Consider the following 18,829-nt stretch of genomic DNA (forward strand, 5'->3'; position numbering starts at 1 on the left):
CCTCACATCATTGAGAACCTGAGTTTGGTCCTGCACCCTTGGTTTGTTCCTTCATGATGAGATGCAGTTTCTGCGCAGTGGTGTTGTCATGGGGATTGAAGTTACTCAAAACAGAAGATGAGAGATAAACTGAATCTTGGTAGACTAAGACTAGGAGCCCATGGTGACCATATACTGTATATACACTGTATTTTGAGCAAATGGTTCCTTAATTCTTAGTGATGTTAAGAAGGACATCCTCTCAGAAATTCTGCTTTTCTGCCAAGCTCTTGGTCTTAGTATAGTACTTGCCCTATGGTTTTCAGGGCAGTGTAGATAGCGGTTGTGTCTGTGTTCAGGTCAAGTGGCGATACTTGCCCCTCTGCATGGCAGGCTAGGACCAGGGGAGATCAGCCAGGTAGCTTTCCAGCTCTTCCTGAAGCAACTCTCTCATTGTAGAAAGATTCTGTATTGTTTTGTTTGATATTTTGAAATTTCCTGGACATTTTACATATTCAATCTCAGCTATAAACTTGACATATTTATCAAAGCAAATTATAAATTATATAGTGATTCTGTTACCTGTGACATATAAATATAACAGGGATTAATATTTTTCTCGGGGATGTGTCCCACTTTTTTTGTGGTACTGGGGATGGAACCCAGGGGCATTCTACCTCTGAGCTACACCCCCAGCTTTATTTTTTATTCTTATTTTGAAACAGGGTCTCACTGAGTTGCAAAAGTCCTTACTAAGTTACTGAGACTGTCTGTGAACCACAATCCTCCTATCTCAGCCTCCCAAATGCTGAGATTACAAGCATGCGCCACCATGCCCAGCTTCCACTTTTTAATATATTACCTAGGTTTTAAAATGATTTCTCTTAGCCTAGTGTAGTAGTTCACACTTGTAATCCTAGTACTTGGAAAGTTGAGACAAGAGGGATGCAGGTTTGAAGATAGCCTCAGCAATTTAGGGAGGTTCTCAACAACCTAGCGAGACCTTGTTTCGAAATAAGAAATAAAATTGGTTTGGGGGATAGCCTGAAGATAGAATGCCTCTGAATTCAATTCCTAGTACCATTAATAAGTAAGTAAAAAAATAAAAATAAATAAATAAATGATTTCACTTAAATTTGCTTTTATGAATATCTTAATATCATCTTTCTTGTATACTGTGCTATTTCACTTAGCTTACTAAACAGTTTTATAAAAACTGTGTGTCATCTAAGAAGTCTTTGGAGTACTATTAAATGTTAGTCATCTATTCTGACCTAGATAAGGGACAGTAAACCATTTTAAAATATAAGACCATCAACCCATCAAAGTTATGAGCTGTTTTTCCCTACCACCACCCACACACATACACAATAAGGGGCTTAATTTAAGCTCTACATTTATCTGTTAACCTCATCTTATTCCCCAAATACTTCCAACTAATATGTGGATTTAGAATTTACAGAAAAAGAGAAATTAAAAAAAATTGCTTTTAAACTAAAAAATAAAAATTATGATCAAAGCAGATGAGCACATACATTTTGCTTAACTGTGGTGGGATTATTCTGGTGCCTGCGTTGACTTGGCCATAACAAGCTTAATGACCAAGGATTCATGATTGTCATTCTTTATATGTAGGTTTTAATATTTAGTTGCAATTCTTTTGAAAAAAAAATTGGTGAAATGAAGCAAAATTTACTGTCTTTTCACAAGTATCATTGCTCAAATAAAAATTGGTATTTCTGTTTCTAGTATTAAATAATTCTGCATTTGGGTTTTGAGTAATACACAAGAGAGATCATTTCATACATGTTTTTTAAAAATTGGGGGGAAAGCTGGGTGTGGTGGCGAATGGTTGTAATCCTAGCATTTGGGAGGCTGAGACTGGAAGATCGCAATTTGCGGACAGCCTCAGCTACTTATTGAGGCCCTCCGCAACTTAGTGAGACCCTGTTTAAAAATAAAGAATAAAAAAATAGGGCAGGGGTATAGCTCAGAGGTCGAATGCCCCTCAGTTCCATTCCCAGACCCACAAAAATAAAAAATCGGGGGGAATCTGTTTGGATATTTTCTGGGTGACCTATATTTTGTAGCCTTTTCTTTTTAAAAAAAAAAAATTTACTTTTTCCTCAGCCATCAAACACAGACGACCTGCTGGGATCATCCTAAAATGACCGAACTTTTTCAATCCCTTGGTGAGTTGCTTAATTGAATAGTAATGAATTAACCTGAACAAGTGATAACTGCACATTCTTATAAGGAAATTTGTTGCCAGCTTCTCTTACTTGACACATTATGTTGAAAGAATCATGTCATTGACATTTTGAGTCAGTTAAACTCCTAAGGGCAACACAGTAAACAGGTATTCTTCTTAAAGAACTTGTTGTTTAGCAAAAAGCAAGCCAAAAACAGTTCATTTACCAGGAGGAATGTAATCATAGCTTTTATCTGTTTCATATTGAGTCATCTTGAGTTTCAGCATTAAATAGAAAAAAGGGGGAAAATACAACAGCCTCCAATCCACTGCTTTAAATTTGCTTTTAGCTTTCTTTTTATTTAGGAAATTTTATCTAATTAGCTTACCTAATTTGGTTTTAAGTCATGAAAAGCTAAATTCATTTTAATTTAAAAACACATTAGATGAAAATTCTTTTTAAAATTTCTAGTAGACTATGACTTTCAGTTGATGGCTTAGCCTGCCTCCTTCAGGTTTGTCTAGTAGTTCTTAGTTTTCTCTTTGGGTAACTAGAGAAAGCTGGAGGGAGAGCCACATCCTGAAGCCTCCCACTGCAGTTTCTACTAGAAGTACATACATCTTTTGTTTTTATCTCTGTAAATACTGGGCTTCTCTGTGAGCTTTCATTTGGGTAGGAAAGCAAGGTATAAAAGTCAAACAAGCAAAATAAAAGTCACTTGGTTGCTGACAAGGGATGCTACTAGTTTTTGCTGTTAGGGATCACAGGAAGAAATTGCAATATCCATTGCTTCCAAAGATATTACTATTCATTATATAATCACTTTAACCAAATCTCTAAGGGCAGAAGAAACAAATAGACCAGGATGGAAAGGGGTGTAGAAAAACTAGCTCCATCTCCAACAGTGAATTAATTTAGTTGACAGAAAACAAACTGTGCTTGTAGAAGATGCCCCTGGAGAGGAAGAGTGCCATGTAGCAGCAGAAAAGGGATTTATTAGGCCATCATAGTAGCTGTGTGGCCTTTGTCTCATCTTCTTTTCCTATATAGAAGTATAAAGATGTCATCCCTTTCCTCATTCATTGTAAGGATCATGGCCCACACTCCTATACCATAAGACAGGTTAACTAGAGAAGAGAGAACATATTTTTAAATCAAAGTTTTATGTATTAGAGTCTTGAAAAACAAGGACCCAAAGACCCTGGGGCAACTCTTTGTATGCATAAGTTTGATGAAGAATGAACAGTCATGTTCTGAGTGATTGAACAGAGGGGCCATCTAGTGGAAGTAGACAGAGAGGGAAGCTGAGCCTGTCGGCGCAGATTCCTTCTTCCAGCTTGAGGACACCTATCCATGAGGGCCTTCAAGGGAGAAGGGAGAGATCAGAGTGACCTATCCAGGTTTTATGCCTTGCTTTGGGGAAAAGGAGTTCTGGTTCCTGTTATTTGCCTTGGAGGACAGGAATTCTGCTTTCTGTGATTTACTTTAGGGAAGAAAAAGCAGTGGGACACAGGAGGAATGGAGAAATCCAGGAAGTCCTTGCTTCTGAAGACCTAATCTCTCTGAGTTCAAAAAAATCCACATGTCAGAGCACCATACTTCAGAGTTTTGAGCTCCAACACTTACTAAAAAGTGCTTTCTTGGAGTTTTCTGCACAGCACTGCTTTGAAATCTATCTCAACAAGCTGCTAATGACCATTTCATTATTTTTTAAATAGATGTTTTGAGGAGATGGTTTTTTTTTTTTTTTTTTTTTTTTTGCGGTACTGGAGATGGAACCCAGGGACATTCTACCTCTGAACTACATCCCCAGCTGTATTTTTTATTCTTTATTTTGAAACAGGGTCTCACTGAGTTGCAAAAGGCCTCACTAAGTAGCTGAGGCTGGCCACAAACCTCTCTCCTCCTGTCTCAGCCTCCCAAGTACTGGGATTACAAGCGTGCGCCACCACGCCTGGCTGAGAAGGCTTCTTGTTGTGGGCAGACATAGTGTTTTCTTTTCATCCAAAGTAAGAAAGTATGTTCTTGACATCGAGTATAAGTTACAAAAATAAGCATGCCTGTAAATTATTTTTACTTTTCCATTTCAGCTGATCTGAATAACGTGCGTTTCTCTGCCTACCGTACAGCAATCAAAATCCGAAGGCTGCAGAAGGCACTGTGCTGTGAGTTATTCTACCAGTGTTTCTCCCTCTGTTTTTGGGATTGCCCCCAGTATAAATGAGTTGTGGGGTTGATCTGGTTTTCAGCGCACCGCACTCCGGGCGTTGGCTGTTTCTGTAAATGCCTCATGATCTGCCCCATCTGCACACAGGAGCAAGCAAATGAACATGTCCTTCACGGGTGGAGAACGAAATGACCCGAAAACAGGAGTGACATGAAAAGCTTTTTAAAAATCATGCAACCACTGTACTTAAAAGGATTAAATTAAGGTAGCAAAGCAGGAGGTCATTGCCTTTTTAGTACTTTATATCCATTTAGAAGAGTATTGTTCCAAACAGTTTGTCTCAATATAATCACATAATAGAGAAACATTGAATAATCCTATTTCTGATCCAGATGTGAACCGGAACCTTAGCAGATTAGGAAGAAAATCTCTTTTCTCTCTCCCTCCCTCCCTTCCCCCCCTCTCTCTGTCTCTCTCTCTGTCTCTCTCTGTCTCTCTCTCTGTCTCTCTCTCTGTCTCTCTCTGTATCTCTCTGTCTCTTCTCTCTCTCTCTCTCTCTCTCTCTCTCTCTCTCTCTCTCTCTCTCTCTCTCTCTCTCTCTCTCTCTCTCTCTCTCTCTCTCTCTTCTTTCTCTCGCTCTCTCTGTCTCTCTCCTGGTGATCGAACCTAGGGAAATTCTAAGCTACACCCCACCCTTTTTATGTTCACTTTTACTTTGAAGTAGGATTTCCTTAAATTCTGAGGCTGTCCTCAAACCTGTGAGCCCCTTGTCTCAGCCTCCCAAGTACTGGGATTACAAGTATGTGCCACCACATCCGGGTTTATTTTATTTTTAATATGCATGGGGCCTTGAGTATTATTAACTATTTTTTCCTTATGGAGGGTATATTCAGGTGGTATTCTGTGACAATGGTTTTGCCAAAAGGGTATTTCCTCCCTCCAAATAACATCAAATTAATAGAAATATGAGGGTTTATAATAGAGTATAAAGATTTTATCTGTGCTTGTAGTTTTAATGATCAAGTCTACCCAAAGAACCTTTAGGGCTTATCAGTTAGTTAATGTAGAAAGTGACGTTTGACTCTATTTTTAAGATAGGGTGATTTGAAAAGTTCAATGTATTCTTGTTTGCTACCTTTTGTTAATAGGTATTATATGCCTAGGCAGTTCAGTGAAGCTTTGAAAATTACCCTTATAAAAATGATACATTAGGGTTGAAAGTTTTCCTCCATAAAAGCAAATAGAAATTAGCAATAAGTTTTAAGCTGGCTACATGAGGAGAATGGACAAAACATCGCAAAACAAAGCTTTAAATGATCATTTAAAAAGTTCTGTGTGGAAGAGAAGTCAAAAGGGCTGAGAAACACCTGCAGACAAGGCGAGGGGAAACGAGGTGACCTTGACTCCTCTGTAACTCACAGAGCTCCAAAGATAATTAGCCAGTTGTGATGGCCCCTGAAAGTGTTGCCAAATGACCAGAGCGAACAAATGAGAGCCCACACACTGGGGCTAGTCATCTTATGGTGAGCGAGGAGAGAACAGAAGTAAGTTGCCCACCCACAAAAGGGCTGTTCAGGGGCCCTCTGAGCCTGTGGTGACAGCCGTTTTCCAAGAGGCTCAGCTGCATGTCGACTGTCCAGCTGGCAGGACTGGAAGGGCTTCTGTGGCCTGATGAGCTATGAAATGAGGACAAATGACTCAGTCACAAAATCTCCATGGACAGAGACTGTTTTGTAGCATGGACGTGGGTCCCAGTTTTCCGCCATACTACTGGGTGAAGAGGCTTTCTAATGCGTCTGATATTTTTCTCCCGATGGTTTTTCTGACCCCTAAAGAAAGGCTCCCTTCTTCAGCTCATTTTCAAATCCTGAAAGCAATGAAACAGAGACGGCTCCAACCTCTAAATGAAAGGGAATTTGGTAACACCCAGTGAGCACAGTGCTGGGTTCGGTGGGATTTTAACCTCTACTTTTCCCTCTGCCTTTCATTCCCCCCCCCCCCCCCCGGGCTCCAGCTGGGGCTTGGGTGCCTCTCGCCTGTTGATTCATCTGCCCCTTCTTCTTCCATCTTCTCTGTTCCCTTGAGATCTCCTGACCACGCCTCTGCAATAGCCTGTAACTCTTTAATCCACCCAGTGTTGGGAAACATTTACAACGTAATCCCACCTCTCTCCCATTTGTTTAATACTTTATGATTGCCAGTAATGATGGTTTCTCACCCGAGCTACATATGCTTGCCTTGTGTGACTGTAACACCTGAAGAGGGTTGTCCTATCTCTTCTGAACACGCTGTTAAGTCAGGGTCAGCGCTCCTGTGCGCAGATCCCCAACCTGGCGTCCTGCCCTGAGGAGAACGTGCACTGGGGCTGTCCTGCCAGCATTCAATTATTTGCTGGGCAGATAATTCAAATTCAAAAAAGAGAAAATGTTGCATATGGACCCGATGCTCCAGCATTCGCAGATTCTCTTTTCCCTTAGAATGGAAAGGCCTTTGCCACCCCATCCCTATGTCCACCTCCATCACTGGGCTCAGACACAGGCTCTCATAGGTTCTAGGTGCAGGTTGAGATGGTAGAGTTGTGTTCTGTTCCTCCTGCCTGAAAAGCTCTGGTCCTCGCCCTTTTGCCTGTATTCTTTCTGGGGCTGCTGTGGGCTCTTCCTTTGGGGCTCAGTTTAGGTGCAGGCTGTGTTTCAATGAGGCTGTCTGTGGCTCCTCCCTCTAACGTAGCTTTACTCCTGCTATTCCATCTCATCAAACCTAATCTTTTCTTAAATTGCATTCGTCACAGTGCTTGGCTTAGGCACTAAGGCAGAGTAGTAATTTTTAATATTCAATGTAGGTACTTATATATTGCCTGTCTCTCCAAATGAATTAAGCTTATATGAGAGGGATGAATCTTTATTCTCATATTTTATAAGGGGAATGAGTTTGTGTTCGTAGGGCCTCCTATAATTTCTGGTTCAAAGTAGGATACAGTGAACCAATGGCCTGAGTTTGGAACTTATACAGGAATGTACCAGAAAATGTGTAATATTTATTGCAGCACTTTTTAATAGTAAAAGTTGTTTAATTTTGGCATATTCATAACTGTGATATGGTACAGCAAATGAACTAGTGATCAGCATCACCATAGGGAATGTTAGAACTGCAAAATTGGGTGAAAAAAAAATCAAATGGCAGAAGAAATTTGTACAGTTCAGTTCCATTTACATATAGTTAAAAACATGCGGAAGTAAATGCCATACTATTTATGGACATACATACCCGTTTAAGCACTGAAAGTGACATACAAAGGTTAGCAGTTACCCCTGTGATTTTCAGGGAGCATAATTAAGGAGGCTCCCTCGGGGGCTTCTGTGATATTGACAGCATTTTTTTTTTTTTTTAGTTTTGTGATAGGTTAATGGCTATTTATTTTAATTTTTCAAACAACATGTATGCATTATATAGTTGTCTATACTGATTTAAAGATATTTTATGACATCAAGGCAATAGAAGAGAAGCAAAAGAAAGCCAAGTTGGAGGAGAAAACCTGTCCCTACATCATGAGAAAGCAGTTTTTTTGAGTAACACACAAGAGGTTTACACATGTGACTATTAATCAGGGATCAGAAGAACGGAGCTATATGCATGAGAATTGAAGGTGTGGATACAGATAAGAAAACATCAAAATATACGGACTGAATGGAGTAACTTAGCTATTTGTCCAGTAGCCAGAAAATTTCTTAAATTTAATTCAGGTCAGTTTGAAGGGCATTTCTTTTCTGTATTTTTTAAATCCAGTTCTCATAGTATTATATTTAATTTTAGGGGGTATTTTTATAGAGTAGGGAGCTATACAACTGTTTCCAGTTTGGGTAGGTTTAGAGGTAGGGCCAAGAGAAGTCCGTGTGCTTTAGATAACATCTAAGACAGAGTAGATGGAAGAGGGAAAAGAGGATGAGTGGATGGTTGGAGTGAATGCTGACTGAGCTTGAGCTGGCTGGTGGTAGTGGGCGTAGGGGGAATCTCAAGATTTGCAGACTGGCATTCAGTGTAAGAAGAAGGCGACACCTTTATTTGACACACAGTAAGTTAGAGGCTCCTGCAGGAGGATGGGATAGCGCATCCTCTCTCAAGCAATAGGAACATGTGAATGAGGGCATAAGACTGAAATCTGGAGTGCTCGCTATTTTCTGATGCTTCAAGAAGAGAACGTAGGAAAGATGCTAAGAATAAGAAAACCACCCGAAACCCAGGTGTCGGGTGCTAAACAATGTTCACCCCCCCCCCCACTAAATTAGTATGTTTCTTAGAAGGCATGGTTGAGGTCCTTTGGTTTCTTAGTTCCAGATACACAGCACATAGATTTAGGAATGCAGTTTGTCCTCTCCTTCCCACTGAGCAGACACTGGTCTCACACCAGACTGAATTGCCTGCCTGCCTTTCTTTCTTTCTTTCTTTCTTTCTTTCTTTCTTTCTTTCTTTCTTTCTTTCTTTCTTTCTTTCCTTCCTTCTCTCTTTCTCTCTTTCTCTCTTTCTCTTTCTTTCTTCTTTTCACAGTACTAGGAATGGAACCCAGAGGCATTCTGCCTTTGCTATAACACCAGCCCTATTTTTTAGTCTTTATTTTGAAACAGGGTCTCTTTGAGTTGCAAAGCACCTCACTAAGTAGTTGCTGGCCACAAACCCAGATCCTCCTGTCTCAGCTTCCCAAATGCTGGGACCGAAAGCATGTGCCCAGCTGGTGCGCTCTCTCTCTCTCTTTCTCTCTCTCTCTCTCTCTCTCTCTCTCTCTCTCTCTCTCTCTCTCTCTCTCTCTCTGATTCATTGTGATCGTACATCTTAATGTTATATAAGACGCTAGAGGCATACATGCACACATCACTCATGCAGCCCTTTCCCAATTCCCACTGCATTCCCTCCCCCTCCCTCCTTCACAGTGCTCATTTTTTGGCAGAAGAGAATGAAGATGTGTTTCCGTTTGACCCCTGTACCTCATATGTGGAATTAAAGACGAAGCCTGAAAGTTGGGTAGAAAACGATTCTGCTATTTGTTCCATTTACTGCACGATTGAGCTGTCATTTGTCTTCCTTTGAAAAGAGAAAATCATAATTTTCGGTGATTTAAATGTCTTCAGTTCTTTAAAAGTACCTAAATGTGACACACTTCAGCAAGAGGTATGCTTGGCTTAGGTGCTAAGGCAAAGTGTCAGGGCAAATCACTGAAAATTGAAGACATGCTCATCCGTGGGATGTGGCAAATTACTGCCGCAGCTAGAGTGTACAACGGGGACATTTCTGTCTGATGTGAAGGACAGCTTGATCCAGGAAATGGTCTTCTTAAAAATGAGGTCCGTTGTCACTGTGTACCACTTGGAGGTCCGATAGCAGTGCTGTGTGGCTGGTGTAATTAGCATTGGAATTCAGAAAACTTAGAGCATTTTGACAGCATTTGAATGTATATTTTTTTTGCATACATGAGGAATTACAGGTCTGTAGCTACTGTCATTTATTAAGCACTCTTCTTTGTCAGACTTGTGGACAATAGATTTTGCCACCGGGATCCAGAGGTTTATAGTTGAAAACAATATATAGTGCCAGGAAGTGGGACAAAAGAGACAATGAAAATTCCAGATGGTTTAGTGTTTTTCTGACATCATCTTTAACTCATGTGAAGCTCATGAGAGTTATTTTTATTATCAGTGTTAGTTTACTACTGATACATTTGATATCTGAAAGAAAGGGATTGACTGTTGTCCAGAATTGTATGGTTTATGTTTCTCTCTTCTCTCCCTTTCCATCATCTATGAGTTAAAAATAAATACTATCGGTTTAAATAGCTACCATGGACACATTTTATAAATGTCTTTTAAAAGTTAGTGGTTATTCAATCGTTAGAAATAACTACAAGGGAAGTTTTTTGTTCATTTTGATTAGCTGTCAAAATATGTAGTACTTTTTGAGGGAATAGTTGTTGCATGAGGCAGAGGAAATAGTTGATTATATTTTTTGGAGTTTCACTGAGATTATTATTTTTAGTGCTACAAAGTAAAAAACGGAGATTGAAGGTGAATTTTATAGGACAGTAATTTCCTTGAGCAGACCTTAACGTTAATGTGGGTTCTGTAATTTTTATGCCCATATATTTAGATTTGGAAGGGTCATTTCCACACTCCATAAAAGAACAGATATGTGATAGTTTGATAATAGGCTTTGTTTCCTTGTTCGGCTAAAGAATGACTCAAAGTTGGATGTGAAGAGCAAAAGGATTCTGTGTTTTCTGTGTACTCTCCTCCTCCGGGCTTTTGTGTATGACTGACCTAGGAGCTCTGCATGTCTGCCTCACCAGGACCACGTGCCACTCAGGTGTAAGCCACACATGTGTGCTGAGGTCCGCCATCGCTTAAGGCCTCCTGGGTTTGGAGAACTCTTAAGCAGTCCTAGCCTCCTGGACATCTTTCCTTGCTTCCTATGGGCTTCTTACATCTTATCTATTTTTCAATGCCCATTTCAAATCCCACCTCCTCAAGGGAAACTTTTACTTGTGCTTTCCCACGGAACATCCCTAATTGAAAAGTCTGAAGTCCAAAATGCTCAAAATGTGAATCTTTCAGGACAAGAATATGAGAGCCCAAGAGGAAAATCCCATGCCGAGCTTTTGTGATGCATCATACTAAAATGCAGGTGCACTAAAAATATTGTAAAAAGTTGCTTTCAAGCTGTTTATACAAGAAATATATGAAACAAGTAAATTTTGTCTTTAGATTCACTGTTGTATTAGGCATATACAAATATTGCAAAATCTGAAATACTTCTAGTCCTAGGTGTTTCTAAGAAGGAATATCCATCCTGTATTATTCCTCATAGAGATCTATATGTTCATATTTTAGAGCACTTTAACTTGTCCTCTTAGTAACATTTTCAGGCTAGCTTTGAGAGTATGCCCTTCACCTTCTAGCACTGACCATGCCCACTAGAGATGTTCTATACATGAAAGGTGAGGATGGGGAAAAATAAATACATGAAGTGCGACATTCCACGACCATCTACAACTCCTTAGCTACAGGTTGCCTATGTACTAGAACATCATAGGGGGCAAACCAGACTTGGGCCAGATGGTGACAGCCTCATTAATGAGGTTTGATTCAGTAGGCAAAATGGAGAACTCATATTTTTCTACAGAAGTTATTTTTAACTGAGCATCTTCCATGAACTTTGTATTTCATTGTGTCCATGTTTAAAGACTGCTTAAGAACCACTATCTTGGCAGTGATATAAAAGATGGTTGATCAGTGGGTACCAAGTTAAATAGTTAAATAGGATCAAGAAGTTCTGATATGCTATTTCATAATACAGTTGACTGTAGATAATGATAATTTCTACATTTCAAAAAAGAAGAAGCCATGTATGGTGGCATGCTTGGTACTTGGGAGGCTAAGGCAGGAAGATTATAGGTTTGTAGCTAGGGTCAGCAACCTAGAGAGATAAATAAAGTAGAATGGGAATGTAGCTCAGAGGTAGAATAACCCTAGGCTCAATCCCCAGTACCAAACACACACACACACACACACACACACACACACACACACACACACACACAGAGAGACATAGACAAACACACACACACATACACACACACACACACACACACACACACACACACACAGAAGAAAGAATCTTGGTGTCTCACCAAGAAGAAATGATCATTGTTTGAAGAAATAGGTATGTTTAAACTGACTTAACCATTACACAATGTACACTTGTATCCAAACATTTCTTTGTACCCCATCTGCTTTAACATGTACAATTTTATGTTTTTATAATAATTTAAAAGTAATTGGGAAATAAAAAATAGAGCACTTAGAAAATGGGAGAGTGAGTGGAGAGGCGGTGAGCACGCTGTCTTAGCAGGTAAGGTAGAGAGCAGTGCCATGTTTGAGATGCTTTACCACTTGGAATAGACTTGGAGGTTTATGCTTTTCTATATATAAAGGCAGAAACAGCACAGAGAGGAGAAAGCCAGAAAAGGAAAGTAGGAAAAAAATTGATCTTCCAAAGAGCAAAATATGGGAAAAGATTGAACAGTCCACATACAGACTTCAGGCTCAGAAGCATGGAAGCAAGGCTAAAGGAAGAGGTTAGAAGTGAAAGAAGGAGCTGCTTGTTCATCTCTTAAAATTGAAATGCACCAAAAAGGTCAATTATTTTTTATTGGTGCACTGTAATACCCTTTGTAGTGAGACTCAAAGACACACATTTATATGTGCATGCAGTCTCTTGCTGGGTTTCCCTCGACACCCACCCTACTCCCCTTTCCCTCCCCATTCATGCTGGTGAGATTGGCAGTGCTACCTTCATATAGGACATTATGATTTGGTCTTTCTCCTTCCTCAGTCCTCCTTTTCCCCCTCTCTTTCTCCTTTCCCAACTCCCTTCTACTATTCTACTGGTCTCTCTCCTCCTTTTTGTGGAGTTGCCTTTCTTCTTTCTAGCTTCCACATATGAGAGAAAACCAGTAAGCCTTGACTTCCCGAGATTGGCTGCTTTTCCTTAGCATGATGTTTGTTACCCTCGTCCATTTCCAGCGAATGACATAGTTTTGTTCTTCTTTATGACTGAGTAAAACTTTATTCTTTGTATATACCACATTTTCTTTATCTGTTTTAAGGACACCTAGATTTGTTTCCTAACTTGGCTATTGTGAAACATGCTGCTATAAACATGGGTATACATGTGGCACTATGGTATTTTTTTTTTTTTGTGGGTCTGGGGATGGAAGCCAGGGGCATTTGACCTCTGAACTATACCCCCTGCCCTATTTTTTTATTCTTTATTTTGAAACCGGGTCTCACTGAGTTGCAGAGGGCCTCACTAAGTAGCTGAGGCTATCTATGAACCGCGATCCTCCAGGTCTCAGCCTCCCGAATGCTGGGATTACAAGTGTGCACCACCACGCCTGGCTTCGTCACTATGGTATTCTGACTTTAATTCTTTTGGAAAGATGACTAGGGATATGGCTCAGTCTTTTGGTGGTTCCATTCCTAGTCTTTCAGATGGTAAATTCTTAAACCGACGCGTCCTAGAATTGCATTTTTTTGCGTGTTGTTACACAGTGCAGTGACTGTGCATAATCCTTTTTCTCACCTGCTTAGTGGATCTTTTGGAGTTGAATACAACAAATGAAGTTTTCAAACAGCACAAGCTGAACCAAAACGACCAGCTCCTCAGTGTCCCCGATGTCATCCACTGCCTGACCACAACCTACGACGGCCTGGAGCAAGCGCATAAGGACCTGGTCAACGTCCCGCTCTGCGTCGACATGTGTCTCAACTGGTTGCTCAATGTGTATGACACGTAAGTGGGTATTTTTTGCCCATTAAATTACAATCATTGGATGGAATATAATGGTAATTGATGTATATCAATAAAAGTAGTTTTATTAAAAATTACTTTTATAGTACTTTCCCTGTGAAAATGTTTAATTGTTAGAAATGAATGACCTCCAAAATCATTGAACAAACAATGGCGCAAAAATGAATATACACTTGTTTTGAGATTTTGCTTCAGTTTACAAAGCTGTCAAATTTGTAGTATTCTCTATCAAGAAGCTAGAGAAAACTAATGTAGCCCAATCTGATTTTTTTCTTCCTAATGTCTAATACTTTTGCTGTTTTCAAAATGAAAAACCTTGGATTTATTATTATGAATTAAAATAATATATTAATTTATGATATTCTGCTCTTCAATCTTTGTATGACAGCATAAGATCAATTTGAACGGCAATGAATGAGATTTAAATTGTCTCTAATATTAGCTTTATTTATTACCTATGCATATATATGGTATTTTATTAATTTATTTATTTTTTTGGTGGTACTGGGGTTCCTGGAAGCCCTTCTACCTCCGGGCTGCACTCCCAGACCTATTTTATACTTTTTTTATTAGGAAACAGGGTCTCTTTCGAACCTGCGGGATCCTCCTGTCTCTGCCTCCCAAGCTAGGGGATTACAAGTGTGCACCACCACGCCCGGCTATATATGGTATTTTAAATAATGGATGCCATAGGACACTTCAATACCTACAATTTAATTAAGTGCTTGTGGTTACATAAAGAACACTCTCAACTTCCAGCTAACTCATCTGCCATTAATCTGATCCCTAATGGTTTTGAACTAGTCAGTTCTAGAAAGACTTCTTGTGGGCTGACATTTCTGAAACATTAAAAATTATTCATTCTTCTGGTAGGGAGTTAAAATATGCAAAAATGAAGGAAGAAAATTAGGGTTTTTTTCTCTTAGAATAAAAAAGTCATTTCCCATTAACTAACTATATGAAAATTTGTATTTATTAGCCTTAGATTTAGAGAGAAAGAAAAAAAATTGCTTCATAAATGTACATGTTTAGCAGCCTATGGTTCTATGTAAGAAATAAATGTTATTGGTAGTCTTAGAGATGATTTGTTTAAATTTTTGTTTATTTTAATTAGAAAATCTTTTTTCATTCGACATTTACAAATAACATGAAGGGTTTTTTTTTATAATAATAAAGTCACCATTTGAGCTTGAAGGCTCTTTAAAAAGTCACTGAACCATGAGTTTCAGTTACCAGAATGAATGTGGGATTTACTACATCTCTCTGATATCTTTAATACATTTCATTTTAATGCAAGTTTTTATTCTTCTTGGGTAAAATCTTACCACTAGTTTTAACCCATCATTAATTTGCTCTTCATTTTTTAAAAATCCTCAAAAGAGACATTCTCTATAGTAAATTTCTCAAAATCATTGGTCATTTGGGCATTTCACCTGCAAAGCCAATATTTAATTTCACATCCCAGAAAGAATGCTAAATTCATAGACTACTTAGGAATGTTATTCAGCCCTATGGAGTAGGGCAGAGGTATACATGTTAAATTTCATTTCAAGCAAGAATTGGAGAAGAAATTAAAACCCTTTTGATCAGCATGGTCTGCAACTTATTAGTTTTGGGAATTTCCATAGCAAAGTAGGTTAGACTGGTTTTTTTTTTTTCTTTTAAATAACACATTTTGTTTCCTCACAGTTCTAAAGGCTAAAAGTCTTGAGATCAAGGTGTGGACAGCGTTGATTTCTTTGTCTGAGGCCGCTCTCCTTGGCTTGTAGATGGCTGTTTTCTCTCTACACAAGTTCTTTCTACTGAGCTATTTGTTCATCTCCTTTCCCTATATGGCTACCAGTCACATGGGATGAGGGCCCACGCCATTGACCCCATTTTTAGTTAATTATAGCTTTGAAAGACCCTATGTCAAGTATAGTCACTTCTGAGGGACTGAGAGTTAAGACGCGAGTATATTCATTTTAGGGTGCACAGCTTAGCTCATAACACACACATATGCTGTTTTCACTGGGCAGCTCAGGGGAATCGTGCTGCTTGGTTTGGAAGAAACTAGTGTGTGAAGTGTTGTGATTCATGTTCTAGGAAGTTAAATATTGGCATAGGACTTACCTCCTACTATCAAATGTGAACACATGGAAATACTACACTAAAGTGTTGGGTTTTATTTAGAGAGATAGTATCTTGAAATTTCTCATTTTCCATTTTCAAGAAGAAAAAGACTGTGAAACTATTTTCTCTCCATGCCGAAACAATATAAAAAGACCATTATGGGTCAGAATGGTATCGTTCAGTCTAGCTTTCTGTCTTGGAGAGGAGTATCATGCATTGATTGAGAAAAAATAGTTAGTGTTATGATGACAATCTCAAATGCCCAAAGTTGATTGCCCACGTTTCTCTACCTACTATGACTTTTTCTTTGTCTACATAATATTCATTAACTTCTATCAAGCCAGAGTTCTCTTAGCCACTCTGATAAAAACCTGGAATCTTCTTTTCCCAGTATAACCAAAATATTACAGACCCTTAGTCTGTGAACCTTAGAAATGATACCTTTACTCAGCTCTCTTGACATTGATTGGTTAACTGTGTTAGTCAGCTTTCTATCACTATAACAAATACTCTGGATATTAATTTATACTGAGAAAAGGCTTATTTTGACTGGAAGTTTTAGAGGCTTCTATTCATGATCATTTGGCCCTATTACTCTGAGTGAGGCAGAAAGTGATGGTGGGAACATGTAACAAAGCAAAGTCAGTCACCTTATGGCCAGAGAGTGAAAGAGACAAAGTGGAAAAGACCAGGTCCCACAATCCTCTTGGGCACACCACCAACTGAGGCCCCAGCTCAGTTTCCACCACCTCCCAAAAGCACCACACTGGGACCAAGCCTTTACACACAGGCCTTTGGGGGGACATTCCATACACACACTACAGCAGTAATCATGTATTTCTGACTGCCTTATTTTGTGTAGTACAACCAGGATAAGCATAAATAAGGCCCTTTATCCAGTGTCTATTTCATATTAATGATAGTCATGGATCTAATATTCAGATATCTTTTGGTAATCAATTGGTTATTCTTTACCATGTTACTACATCTAAGAAAATCTGCTTTATAAATTCTTTTAAGAGAACTCTCAAGTTTTAACATGTACCCAACTCTTCCTGGTAGTCTGAATTTTGTGAAAAGAAATCATTTTTCATGAAGATGATAAGAATTTAAATCTTTGGTTCTAGTTGCTATGTAACTTGGCAGCCACTTAACTTTGGCATCTTGATTTCTCATCTGAAAAACTGAGATAAAAATATCTACTAAGCTTACCACACAAAAGGTGATCGTGAAGGGCAAATGAACTAAAATATGTAAAAAGGACGTTTATAAGCTATGAAGATAAAATTTATTCCATTTATAAATTCAGTCTTACTCAATCTTCATCTTCCCAGGTTAAAAGTCGTAATTCATATCTTCCTTCTAGGTTTAATAGAAATCAAAGCTTCTAACTTATGATTTAGAGCAATAGTCTGGAACACTTGGTTTAAATATTTTTTCTTTATAGATAATATTAGCCTCATTTGTTACAGGAAGTCATTTTTTCCCCACTATTCCAAGATGGATACATCTTTAAAGATATTTAACTTTCGAGTTAAACTAATTTTAGGAGTTACTTATGAAAACCATGAAGGGGAACCAAATACTTAAATATTGGGCTGTGTCACTCAATTTATAAATTTTATTGGCCCCTTGATAGTTTCTCATATATTTATATCTTATTTGACATTAAACCCTCTATACCTGGCCCCGTGTAACCCTGTGTAACTTGACCAACCACTGAGCCTGGCTGCAGGACCTTGCCCCACCCTCACGGTCTTGGGTGCCGCTGTCCCCTGGTGCAGACTTTTTCTGTTATTTTCTCCTTTCTCACAGTTAGGATAGTCACCCATGCTGTCTCTTCCTTGTGGTTCTCTATCAAATGTGAGAATGATAACTATTCATCCTCATCACTAGTGACTGGTCAGCTACCATTGTCTTATACTCAAGTCTTCATTTCTATATTTTCTTTAGGTGTTTTTGTTGTTGTTTGTTTGTCTTGGTTTGCTTTTGGTCCTACCTCCCAAGATAGTATGTGAGCTTATCATGAATAGAAATCTGGGTCTTTTTTTCTTTTTCTTGGTCCCTCTAGTACACAGAACAATGCTGGCCTCACAGTGAGCGTTTAGCCTGTTGATGGGGGATGAACGGATGACTGACATTTTCAATTGTCTTCCTGACGATGTTCCCTTCTTGTGTGCCAGGATAGCCTGGAAGCCATGCTCTACCGCATTTCATCCTGATCATTTCCCCTAAAGGATTACTCTGTCTGTCACATTCATGCACTAGCCTCAGTCTACTCTATAACCATTTGTTGTTTTCTGCAAGTATATTGTCTATGTTTAGAAAATAAAAACTTCCAATGGTTTATATATCTGCCTTTAGAACAGTACTACACTGTTTCAATTATTGTAGCTTTATATGGTTTGAAATCAGAAAATATATATCTTCTAGCTTTGTTCTTTTTCAAGATCGTTTTGGGTATCTAGAGTCCATATTCCATATTAGGATAGATTTTTTTTCTGAAAAATAAATATATAAATATATGATAGTTTCACTGAAAAAAACAGAAAAAAAATATCCTCTGGCAAGAAAGAAAGCAAAAAGAAGTATTGAAATGTTATCTTTAAGTCATCAAAAGCTTGGTATCAGACAAATGAAACTGTTATGTGAGATTATCATTTTTAATTTTGGATAAATTCCTATAATACTAGATGTCAACCACTAAGCCAAGCATGGGAAGGAGGGATGGGGAGGGAATGGGGTGGGGATCGGGTGGGGGCTGACTGGGCGATGTGTGCATGTATGTCTACAAAAGTTTGTATCCCACTATGATGTATGAATACAGTGCACCAATAAAATAAAATTAAAAAAATAAATAAATAAATAAAAATAAAAACTTCCTGTTACCTCAAAGGAAGAAGGCAGACATTGCCTATTTCATGTGATAATTAGGTAACTTTTCTCAAAACATTAAGTAGAAACACAGTATGTAGCATGACTCTCTATAGGGTTAATTTGAAACTGGTATCTCTTTAATTGTGAG

The 18,829-nt window shown here is 38.7% G+C and overlaps 1 protein-coding gene across 1 annotated transcript in view; it reads left to right on the forward strand.

Moving 5' to 3' along the window:
• UTRN (utrophin) overlaps positions 1-18,829 on the forward strand; it is a gene marked incomplete at both ends in the record, with an annotated part of 491,377 nt that overhangs the window by 410,529 nt on the left and 62,019 nt on the right. Inside the window, 3 exons of the mRNA XM_080700143.1 lie at positions 2,110-2,171; positions 4,262-4,336; positions 13,473-13,674. Of these exons, the coding sequence (XP_080556269.1) occupies positions 2,110-2,171; positions 4,262-4,336; positions 13,473-13,674 (339 nt within the window). The remainder of the gene's footprint in view (positions 1-2,109; positions 2,172-4,261; positions 4,337-13,472; positions 13,675-18,829) is intronic.

Source organism: Muscardinus avellanarius (genome assembly GCF_963383645.1).
Source record: "Muscardinus avellanarius genome assembly, chromosome: 8".
In the NCBI taxonomy this organism is placed as follows: Eukaryota; Metazoa; Chordata; class Mammalia; order Rodentia; family Gliridae; genus Muscardinus; species Muscardinus avellanarius.